Source organism: Cyphomyrmex costatus, unplaced genomic scaffold (assembly GCF_001594065.2).
Source record: "Cyphomyrmex costatus isolate MS0001 unplaced genomic scaffold, Ccosl1.0 scaffold199, whole genome shotgun sequence".
In the NCBI taxonomy this organism is placed as follows: Eukaryota; Metazoa; Arthropoda; class Insecta; order Hymenoptera; family Formicidae; genus Cyphomyrmex; species Cyphomyrmex costatus.
Genome location: NW_017276028.1, coordinates 1,042,736 through 1,055,071, shown reverse-complemented (window position 1 = coordinate 1,055,071; position 12,336 = coordinate 1,042,736). Strand labels below are relative to the sequence as shown.

Here is a 12,336-nt window from a genome sequence, read left to right as displayed (position 1 = left end):
TCAAAATTTCATTCTTGTTGGATTAAACTCTTTGTTTTAATCAGAATATTATTTTCAGTGTCAAATTAGATAAATTTTTGTATTCAAGGTATCGATACGTCTTCGAAATATCTATACGGTTTAATTGTAAAATATTAATATAGTAAAACGCACCAAATGTATGTCATTAAAATTTAGCAAATCATAGAAATGTACAAAATCAATAAATTGTAAATGCATAAGTATATGAGATGGAAACAGTTTTTCTCATTACATTAATAGATATTTCGTCGCAAAATTTTAATACCGCCGAAGTTAAGTTATAAAAGCCAACGCGCTGCAAAAGTTTGTTCACAAGTCTTTTCCAATTTTGTAACATTTTCAACAGACATACATAAATGTTAGCGCATCGTTGATGACTAATACTTGAACATTACTTGAATATCTCAAGCGATAAATTAGAATAAACACGGAATACAGGAAAATCGGATCCCGAGACATTACTATTGACATTCTCGGAGGTAACTTTAGCCCTTCGTTCTGTGACTATAACCTTTCCAATTATAATAGTTTTGAATCCAATTTCCTGGGACTATTTCCTGATATACGAACCGTAAGGACCCCCATGGCTCAGTTTCAAAATTAAAATCATTGGCGACGTTGCACTGCGCACGCGTTAGTCGGGACGGATAGAAGCTCGTAAAACGACAATAAAATGACGTGAGCAAATGTAATAAATAATATAATGGCGAGCCGAATTCGTCGACGACACTATCGTAATGATGAGATATCGACACGTATTCGCGCCTCGTCGAACAAGCGGAAGTTTTGGTCGTCTCTATATATAATCGACGTCAATCCATCGTTGAAAAATAAAATTTCCTTAGTTCAAGCAAATGGACAAATTACAGAGTTTGCAATATATTTCGTACTAAAATAAGTCGGTAATTTAATAAATAATACATGAAAAAAATTCGCAAGTATAATCACAGACTGTTTCTATAATTACGAACAGAAAAATATCATGCTATTGAAAATTCTAAGAAAAGTGATTACTTAATTTATTTTCTTCCTTTTGAGTAACGATTATCTTCAACAAAAAATATTTTCTTGATAATAATCTTAAAATATATTTATTACAAATTTTAGAAAAACTCATTATGTACTCAAAAAAAGAATTTATTTCTTTTTTCAAGAATATTATAAAATTAGAATAAGAAGCGACTTCATATGATAAATAAATTAAATTTATTGAAAGTAATCGGCGCGCTATCATATCTTTAAGATAAAAAATATATTTAAAATTATATTTATGTATTAGTTTAACATTTAACTTTGACCATAATATTGAAACTTCTTATATATAAATGATTTATTCATATATGCATAATCTCACTTTGATCTCAACTATTGTTTAAATCGAATTTGTTTTAATATAATATAATCTTGATTAAAATATTAAACTTACTAGAATTTAGAATACGTTTTTAATGAATTTGACGTTTGTGATAAATTTATGATAGATTTGTGGACATATGATCTTCTGAAATACTTAAAAAAAATAGATATTTATTATATTTGCGTACAGTATGTACTTTTTTGTGTATATAGACTGCAGTTCATTTCAGTTATTTTGTATGTGATAGAGAAAGAGAAAAAAATGATATTGACAGAATTTTTATCTATGCTTATATCCTTATCTGTATGTACACATGTATACATATTATATGTGTACATATTTTACATGTATACATATTATCGTTTTTTTGTAGTAACGATTTAGTAATAGCTTCACAATTTCTCGTGGCGATAACGATAATACCTATAGAGTTGGAAAAGTCACTTTTGAAAAGTAGTACCTATTTCCTTATTTTTTTACTCGGTTTTTTTTTTCATAAGAAGATATTTTTTTTTATTAATAACGCGTGAAAATGACAATTAATTATTTTTTGAAAATAACTTTTCCAATCCTTGCATTACCAAATTATTATAAAAAAGTAACGATATAACGACGACGTCACAAATAACGCTTACATTTTATTCCTGTATATAAATTAACATAGAAATGATAACCCATTATTTGGGCCGTATCAAACATGATATATGACGATGAAGAGATGAATTTAGTCGTAGAATTCTGTGAGAATAATAGTACTCTTTTGTCTTGTTAATCTTAGCAACTCCATTGTCTGTTACGATCCTTAAATGCAGACTGAAAATTGGAACGCATTATATTATAAAATGTTCAGTTAACTTTAGTTTCTTGACAATCTTGATTATGTCCTCAAGTGAAATCGGAGATTCGTTCAAAGTACAAATTTGCGAGAAGCGAAATAATTGAAAGAAATTTATACGGAAATGTTCTTGCATATTCATACACACATACATATATTATCGGGACGCTTAATGAAATGTGCTTCTCAGACCACGCTTTACGGCTCTAATATTAATACCGATTCGCACAGCGTTGCCCGCAGATCCAGAGGCTCAACATTTTACTTTGAAATTGCAAATAAGTGGAGAACGGTCGGACGGCGCGGCGAGTATATCTGGTTCGTATCTTCCGGCCTATGTGTTGGTCTTTATAATGACGGCAACACTTTATGCGCTGCCGTACGGCAAAGGGTTAAATATGCGCAAAGCGAAATATACACGGTACGCTCACATGGACACGGATAATGGGAAAACTACGAAGCGGAATTACCGAGCTGTCCTGTTACGTGGGCAAACTATCCACGGTTGTCTCCCTTCCTTTGATATCTGCTCTCGAGCGAAATATTTCCCGCTTTTCCTCTTGCCACGTCCTTGTTTTCGCTTCGTCTATCGGTGACCGTCTATCCGTCATCGATATTAGCCCTAAATCCCTCGCAAAAGTGACGAAAAGTCACATTAAAATGGAAAAATACAATGAAACTTTAATAGATCGTGTAAATGGAAAGTTCTTTTAAATTAATTAATAAAATTAAAATGAGTCTTTGAACTTATACCGCAATAATTTATACAATGATTAGCATCTTGTGTGATATATAGCGTATACAAGTTTGACATTATATTCGATTCAGTTCGTCCTCTGTCAATTTAACTTTAAGCTTCTGTTCTGTAAACAGACATTGTAACTTGTGGAAATTTAGTTCAGTGTGCGATAAATTCTCTATAGGCAACGATTTTAGGATACGCTTCTCCTATATATTTCCAGGATGCTCGGGAAATCCAGACGCGAAGCGATTATACGACGATCTCTTGTCGAATTACAACAAGCTGGTTCGTCCAGTGGTCAACGTCACAGACGCCCTCACCGTTAAAATAAAGCTCAAGCTTTCGCAGCTCATCGATGTGGTAAGCAATAATATTCTCATATTATTCGTGTAGTAATAAGAAAAAGAGTAAGCGAGAATTATGGATTTAAATATATATATTAATATTAAACATTTTTCTAAATTATATAACAGAAAAGTATAAAATATTTTTATATAATGATGTTTTAATAGTGAATAGTTTTTTCAGCATTATTACGTTATTTGAACTCGTTAGCCGCGTGCTTAACATTCCGTAATGATAAAAATTGTTATAACAGATACCATTACATATAATAGTTTCGTAGTTCACTTTTTAATTATTTCGGGAAAGCATAAGATATGTCGGCTCATAACGGAATATTGCAATATATTTTCAGAGCATGGGAGAACGATGTTTTCTCACAAAATTATTCTCTTGCAGAATTTGAAGAATCAGATCATGACGACGAACCTCTGGGTCGAACAGGTAGTATATCCTAACAAAATCACCTAACGTAGGAATTAGAATAGAGAGAAATTATGGAAAATTAGAAGATATTTGTTAAACGCATAATGTAGCGTCGCACGATATTGGAATAGCATTTGTAACAAATCGTAACAATTTTCGATTACGAATAAAATCGCTGAAATTTTCATTGTTCGGTCGCCGTCCACGTGGAAAGTAAATGTTCAGCCTGTCGATGACACGTTTTAGCACGTGTCTGCACGCGCGCGGATTTTCGTACGCAGAAACAAAGATCGGACAGTAGCTTCCGCCCGGAGAGAAGCCAGAAAATAACTCCGGTGAACCGTGCAACCCACTTTCAAATGCTGAATTACGTAAGATAGATAGATTCGCCCCATGTGCGCAACCGTTTTTCCATTCGGGGATATACAGCGAGCACAAAATAGATTCGTGTAATAAATACGCGACTTGCGACGAAAAATCGGGTCATTAGAAAACAGATACCTTATGATACGATTATAGGGTGTCGCTTGATAAATATTATAAAGACTCTTCTTATGAGATCAACGAGGATAAATGAAAACATATTTATGTACTTTATATAATATCATTATATATTGAATTGTCTTCTTTTTGTAGTATTTTCAGAGAAATTATAAAAGATTGTACTTTCTTGGTAGTATTTATGTTATACATTATATATACCTTTTTAACTTCGTTTGTATAACTTTTCTACACGCGCGTTCTAGATTATTATCGTATTTCTCTTATCGGATATTTGTATACATATCGAAAGTTTTAATTATTTTATCGTTGGAAACAATCAAAAAATAAAATGGAATGGATGACGAGATTGGTAATAGAAATAAAATCAGAATAAATTGAAATTTAAACTAAAGCTTGAGATTGACATGTGCCAATTTCGTTACAAATTTCAATTTATTTACAAGGATTTTATAAGTCCTCGTAAATACGTTAGCACAAGTTAAATATTAGCTACATTTAACATACCTAATTTGTTTTGTCAAGTCTTTGTTCAAATCATATATTAAGATGCATTTAATAAAAATTACATTGGAAAGAAAAGAGTAATATAATTATGCAGTTTGAGTTGATAAAATTAAATTTCATTTTTTGTACCATTTGCAAATTGGAGATTTACGTATCTCCGTATTTAGTAATTCTTATGCGAGCTCAGCTCATTATGCGAGTCATGCGTGAAAATTTCATTTTCAGCGTGAAAGGACAATCAAATATTAAAATTATGCGGTAAACCAGGCACAACCGTTGTTGATGTTCACGTACACTCCCAGTTCGAAAAGTTATAAACCAGTGCCATGCCATCCGAAAGTTCGGAATATCCACCGCATCACGCATCAATGTTATCACAAAGTTCGTGCACGAGAATGTTAATTTAGCCGCAATTTATCGACGGGATTAATCGGTTCGTTCTGGCACAAGCACGCTGAAAATGTCTGCACTGCGAATTAATTGTCCGCCGATTTTTTCATTGAACTTTTTAAACGCACCTTTGTAACAATTGTAGTTTCTATTATCGATTTATGACATTATCTTCACTGATCTATGTATTAAATTTAATAAAATATTTTGCCATTTGTCACAGTTTGCCTTATATTTGGATTGCATTAAAATCAAAATTGCGACATTTAATTATTATCAAAAAATTGTACATTAAAGAGTCCGATATAAAAGATTAATAGAAAATAAATTCGTATATTACGAAGAACCATTGTGGTTAAATTTAATTCGATGCTTTACAGCGTGTCGGAGGTGCAAATGGATTACGAGGAACACGAGGATTACGTATTTTGTGATAAATATTTAATAAATTACCTCGCAGACTGCACACCGCTCGCTATTTAACTAAGCTACCTTTGGTTCGGTTAAACACAGCCAAATTTCGCAGAATACAGTTATGTTCAGCTGTATGCCAGCATAATATCCTACCTAGCAAATATAGTGACGCGTAGGCGAAGAGAGACTTCGGCTCCACAAGCTAATATTCAACATGCCCTACGCATAAAGGCTGTGTCTACGCCCGAAGGAAGCGTATTTCCGATGACCAGCAATGTTGGTGGCGTCAGCACTCTATCGTTCGCTATTCCAGTGATATGAGTAGGAAATTAATAGTAGTAAAAGCAATTTACAATTACTAAAGCTAATTTATTTTTTGTGTTTGCAATTTTTTAGTTTACTTCGAAATTTTACAAGCCAGCGCAATAATGGGCGGAACCTATTAGCTCTTTTTATAAATACTTCTATTCTTTCAGAAAATATCTTTAGCAAAAAGATATTGATAATTTTTAAATAATTAGAGATTGAAGATAAAATAAATTGAAAATCATGTTTAGTTTTTTGTAAGACATTTGTATTTTTAAAAACTTCAAAGAATAAAATTAATTTCTTGACATTTTTGAGAAAGGATTTGGACTTTGCGTCCAAAAGCGAAAATTTGGCCCATTTATTATAAGATTCTCTCTCCCTCTCTCTCTCTCTCTCTCTCTTTATAAAACTTAGATATCATTAACAAAAATGTTTGATAAATTTTTTTGGTATGCTATACGTCGTCACATTCACACACAATGTTAATCCTATTTTTTAATCATACTACGAAATTCTGAGAAAAGAAAAATCGATCTTTGTATCATCTACAAAATTCTATAGATCAATGGCATAGAAATTTTTTAATAAAGCGCACAATTTTGATCGAACAATGTGAACAAACAAGGAGAAGTTTGTATGCAATTCTGCGCGTTTTAGCCTTACAACTCGCAATGAGGAAAGTTGCAAAATATTGCCTCTGTGCACTGTTTGATGTCCGTGAAGTAGCTTCAGCTGATTTCCCGATCCTTTGCCGCTTCTCATTTTAAATACATGAATTAGGATGCGATGGATAAATTCATTGATGAGCTTCAAGGAAAAACGTCTACCACATTTACAAGTGATGGAAGAACATAAAATGCGCGAATAGTTTTGTGATATTTTGTTCAATGCAATAATATATCAATCCTCTTCGATTCAAAACAACAGTTTTTTACATTGATATATTCAATCGTCGATATTTACGACATTCTTCATGCAAAAATATAAGTTTGTCTCTGATATAGGAACGAAAAGAGTTTATATAATATGAACAAAACATTTTACTTCCAAAACACTTATCAAGCAACAAAAAAGTTAAAAATAGTACGACATAGTGTCAAGTCATACTTATTAATTTAAGAGATTAGGTCACTGTAATTAGTTAGAAAAATAGATCAATTTTAGAAATAATTGAATAGAAAATTATCGTATATCTAAAAATGTATGCTTATTGAATTTATTTGAATTTTAATTATTAGGGCCATCATTTTAAAGAAAATAGTTTTGAGGAAAACATAACTTATTAATTTAATTGATTTTCTAATTGCAATGTTTAATATAATAATTAATAGGAAATAATGTCTACGTATATATAATTGCATTCTCTCTCCAAGAATAAAATCAATTCTACATTATCCATGTTCAATCAAAAGCATAAAAATCAATACTGCGTCAGAGAAAATGACCAGCATGAATTTCTGGTTCTCAACGAACAGCTGAAGAAAGAATCCGTCATGACTCGATGTATGAACACATTGCTTTTATTATGGATACAATTGTAATTATCGATTATTCTTGCTCGAAGTTTTCATATTAGACATGAGCGTTAAAGCGACGGACATTATGACACTCGTTATTTTTGACGGACGTTATCCCAGTTATACGAACGTTGATCTATTGAAAATTTGCACAACAGACAAGACAAATGACGTAAAAATGCGGTTTTCATATTGAAAATGCAAAAAAAGAGGAACATGTCTCAAAGAAATGATGGATACATCCAATAAATAATGTGAAATTGTTGTGTGTGCACGATGTAATTTCATTTTATTATCAGGAAAGGACGTTTCTCAATTTTTATTTTTAATAATTTAATGTTCTAAAAATTTTTATTAGTTTTTTAAAGAGAGATAGGAAATCATTGCATGTGTGTGTGTGTGTGTGTGTGTGTGTGTGTATGGACAGTAATAGTGAACCAGCATACATATCCATAACGATGTACACATATAACGTATAATTCTAAAAATTAGAAAAAGATTGACAGTAAGTTAAACCGAGATTAAAGTTAATCTGCATTGGTGGAAACAGGCATAAATCATTTATCTTAAATATATATTTCAACTACAAATACGCCTTTGATTGACATCAAGTGCAAAAGTGTGATAACGACATTGTGCGTTGCTCTTGAAGAACATGCTTACGAATTCCGACAGTGGCAGCTGAGACGGATGTACTGTGTGATTTTATTGAGAAACGCGCGGCAAAAGAATACGAATATTTTTCTAACTTCTACAGTGGCCTAATTCCTTGAAAGACGTGAAGTAACGTAATAAAAATAAAAGTGACAGAGAAGATAGAAATGTGCGATATTGTTACATCGATTCTTTGTTCACAGTCATGGTACGATTACAAGCTGAAATGGGATCCGAAGGAGTACGGTGGAGTAGAGATGCTGCATGTGCCGTCAGATCACATATGGAGGCCCGATATAGTTTTATATAACAAGTAAGATGATATCGTTGATTGAAAGAAAAGACGATTGTTTTCTTTCTTGGTTTTTTGCCTTGTTTTCCAATCTTATTATTGTTCAGCTTTTCTTTCTTTAATATGTATTATTTGGATAGAATATTATTGATTTGAATACTAATTAAAAGATATCTCATGAATGTATTATGTATAACGTATGTATGATATAAGAACGCGTAAGTGATTATTTTTATTATTGCCTTTTTTTGAACATTTTTTTACATAATTTCCAAAAAAATTATATATATTCTTTGTTATTTGATAGAATATATACTATTTAATAAAAAAATTTTAATTTTTATTATTATATACTATTTATTTCCAAGCAAAATTTTTCGACATTTTTTATTAAATTTTGACACATGTTTTGAAACAAGAAACATTGAAGATTAAAAGTATAAGCATATTGCGTTTACATGATGAAGCATGCTTTCATATTTGAAAAATAAACGAGCTGCTTTCTAAATAATAGAACACACTCTTTTGTGTGACAAACTATACAGCATGTCTGTTGGGACTATACAATGTGTTAAGTAGAAGTTAATTTTTTATAAAATCATGTCTGAAAATGGCAAGAAGTAAATTTTGTATAAAACTATGCATTTAATTAAAAAAGACTTGTCAATAATTCAATAGTAAAATTTCTTGTATAACTATTAAACAAATCGCTGCTTTAGAAAAAAAATTATTTATAACTGATAGTTATTTTGACCTCTCCACCGTTTTTATTTATGTAGAATTGTAGAACTGTGTAAAATAAATTAAGCCGTATAAAAATCGGGAGTTGTAAAACTCAGGAAAAGATTTTACTTTTCATTTCTTATAATTCTTTAATACAATATTTATCGTCATAAACGTTTACATATCAACCTATTTTATCTATTCGACCTCTTTAAATTAATTTGGTCTCTCAATCTCTATTTAGATATTTTATACAGCAAACCTGTATAAAAAGGATGTTACATTATTCTTTATACAAGAATGATAGGGGGGTTTTCGAATAATTTAGAAACAATTATTTATATTATTTCAAATAAGATTATTTTGTCCCGAGATGAGATATCAAAGAATTTACGTTCAACAGCGCCGACGGTAACTTTGAGGTGACGCTGGCGACGAAGGCGACCCTCAACTACACGGGCAGGGTCGAATGGAAGCCGCCGGCGATTTATAAGTCTTCCTGCGAGATCGACGTCGAATATTTTCCCTTCGACGAGCAGACGTGCGTGATGAAATTCGGCTCGTGGACTTACGACGGCTTCCAGGTGAGAATTGCCTGATATCTCGCCGATATTTTGGAAATTTCCTTCCATTAGCTAAACGCGCGACCAATCGATTTAACTGTTGCAGGAAAGCCATTTGTTTCTATCGTAAGTTAAAAAAAGAATTGACATAAATAGAAAGATACATCGTACGTGAAAGTGTACAATGCCAAGGGTATTTATATCGTATTTTATTTCCGGTGATCTTTTTTCTTCGTGAATCAAGAATCTGATAAATAATTAGATCTTTTCCATGTTCCTTTTTCTTACGTGATATGTGTTATTCCTAGATGAACTAAATCAATTAATCTTGAAGATTCAAAAAATTAATTTATTAGTGTGATAGGAAGATCTCGCAGGGATCTTCTTGTTAGGGCAATCATAAATATTCCGATTATTGTCGCTGGCCGTTAGGCACCGCGCAGTAAAAGATCGTGCTTGTTATCTTTTTTTTTATTGAGTAAAAGTCGCTTGTTAGAAGCGCAATCGAGTATAAATAATAGGCAGACGGAACGTAGGGGTAAAAGAGATGAGTCGGTGAGACGAAATTGTCTGACCTAAATATTAAGTATTATTATTATTTAAAAAGTGTTCTCGTGCTAATATAATCTATTTCTGCTTACGCGAAAGCCTTACACATTGTAATTAATTGTTTCTTTTGAACTGTAAACTTCGAAAAGAAAACTGTACTCAAGTTGGCTTATCTATGATTTTTGCTACTTTTTTCAGACAAGTCCAAAATTGAAAATTAATGGTCAAATTCAAAAGAAAAACATTTTTTAACATTAATTAATAATATGAGACATTTTCAAATATCTACATAAATGAATGAAGACTTTAAAAAAGTATGCGTTTAAGTCAATTAGTATATATGCATATTACTTAATATGGTTTAATGTATATGTACATTACCCTTTTTAAATAAAAAATGATAGAGAAGTGAAAAAGTGATTTATATAATGTCACTTATATAAGATTATAAATTTATTAATATTTACATATTTATTGATATGTACGAGTATATGAATACACAAAAAACTGTTTTCTAAATAATTTATTTATCTATTTATCTACTTTTATCTCTACGATGTTTAACAAGTGAATTAGAATTTATAGCCTAATTAACAAAGTATCAAAATAACATTAAACCAAAAAATTACAATCCATGTGTATCCTAATCAATATGCCTAAGTTGACTATTGGTTCTATACCTTACAAAGAGTTTCCTGTTTTTTGGTTCTACCTTACAAAGAGTTTCCTTTCTTCGATTATAAATAAAATATTATGATCAAAATATAAACTAAACACACTATATATAATATATAATTACAATAATTATTAACCGCGAAAATTAATGCTTTCCATTTATTGACACAAGTCGATATAAATATCATTCTGTGTTATTTCACTAAATGTCAAGAAATATAGAATAATGCTTGTGTCGACTTGTGTAACTAAATGGAAAGCATTCAATAACTATTACCTGATAGTTACAGAAAGTAAACTTACCTATGAAATATTAAATCACGACATTCTGCATTTGGCTTTTCTGACAACAGAATAATTACAACTGAGCACAAACTGAGCAATTATTTAACTAATGCAAACAAATTGACAAACATAAACGACTAATTACTGTAATAAGCACAACATATTAGTGCTGTTTGTTGAATTCATCGTGTAAATATAAACATTGAGTAGGTCATATTGGGTATAGTTATTTTACTTGATTGATAGTATACGCGTAGACTTTCTTATGATAGTAGAAAAAGATGAGCAAAAAGTAACGATTCTACGCATAAAAGTTAAACCCAGACAACATTCCAGCAATATTGCTAGAATGTTCTCTGCCAGAGATTGATTGGATGTTAAGCAACGTGATATCAACAATGCATTGTAAAATTTAGTAATTTACTGTTAAGGTCGATCTTCGACACATCGACGAGGTCCGAGGCAGCAATGTCGTCGACATTGGCGTCGATCTGTCGGAGTTTTATACTTCCGTCGAGTGGGATATACTAGAAGTCCCTGCTGTAAGGTACGCTCTAATAATTCTCTTTTGGGTCATTAAGGTTTTGCGCTTGTTTTTTTATGTGCTGGTACAGCAATTTTAACAAATTGGTAACGACATAGACTTTTTTCTATACTTGAAGCGATTATTTACTAAGCATTAATAATGAAATTTTATTAATATGAGGCATCTAAAACAGTCCACTTGAATAACTCGCTTGTTTTGCCTCACTCTGTATATATAGGAATATTAATTATTTCGATTTTAATTCTGAATCGAAGAAAGTATGCTTTTAATATTTAATATATTGTAATCGCGATTGTGTTAAGTATGTGAATGTGTAATTGTAGAAATGAAAAGTTTTACACATGTTGTGACGAGCCTTACCTCGACATCACTTTCAACATCACCATGAGACGGAAGACTCTATTCTACACCGTTAACCTCATAATACCCTGCATGGGAATATCATTTCTCACGGTGTTGGTGTTTTACTTGCCAAGCGACAGTGGAGAGAAGGTAATTAATTCATAAATAAATTCATAAGTAAATCGTTCTCCTGATTTCATTTATATATATAAATATATATATTATCAAATTAAAATTAACAATAAATTATATACATTATGTTTTAAATAATACAGTTTGCTTGACCTATTTCCTCATTAAGAAAATCGTTCGTCTTATTGCTTAAAATCTTATGGAAATTAGATT

The 12,336-nt window shown here is 31.2% G+C and overlaps 1 protein-coding gene across 1 annotated transcript in view; it reads left to right on the top strand.

The window, feature by feature from the left end:
- Positions 1-12,336, top strand: part of nAChRa3 (nicotinic acetylcholine receptor alpha3 subunit) — a 73,486-nt gene that overhangs the window by 54,537 nt on the left and 6,613 nt on the right. The window contains exons 3-8 of the mRNA XM_018538846.1: positions 3,176-3,315; positions 3,697-3,741; positions 8,219-8,328; positions 9,434-9,614; positions 11,534-11,649; positions 11,973-12,141. Coding sequence (XP_018394348.1) covers positions 3,176-3,315; positions 3,697-3,741; positions 8,219-8,328; positions 9,434-9,614; positions 11,534-11,649; positions 11,973-12,141 — 761 coding nt within the window. The remainder of the gene's footprint in view (positions 1-3,175; positions 3,316-3,696; positions 3,742-8,218; positions 8,329-9,433; positions 9,615-11,533; positions 11,650-11,972; positions 12,142-12,336) is intronic.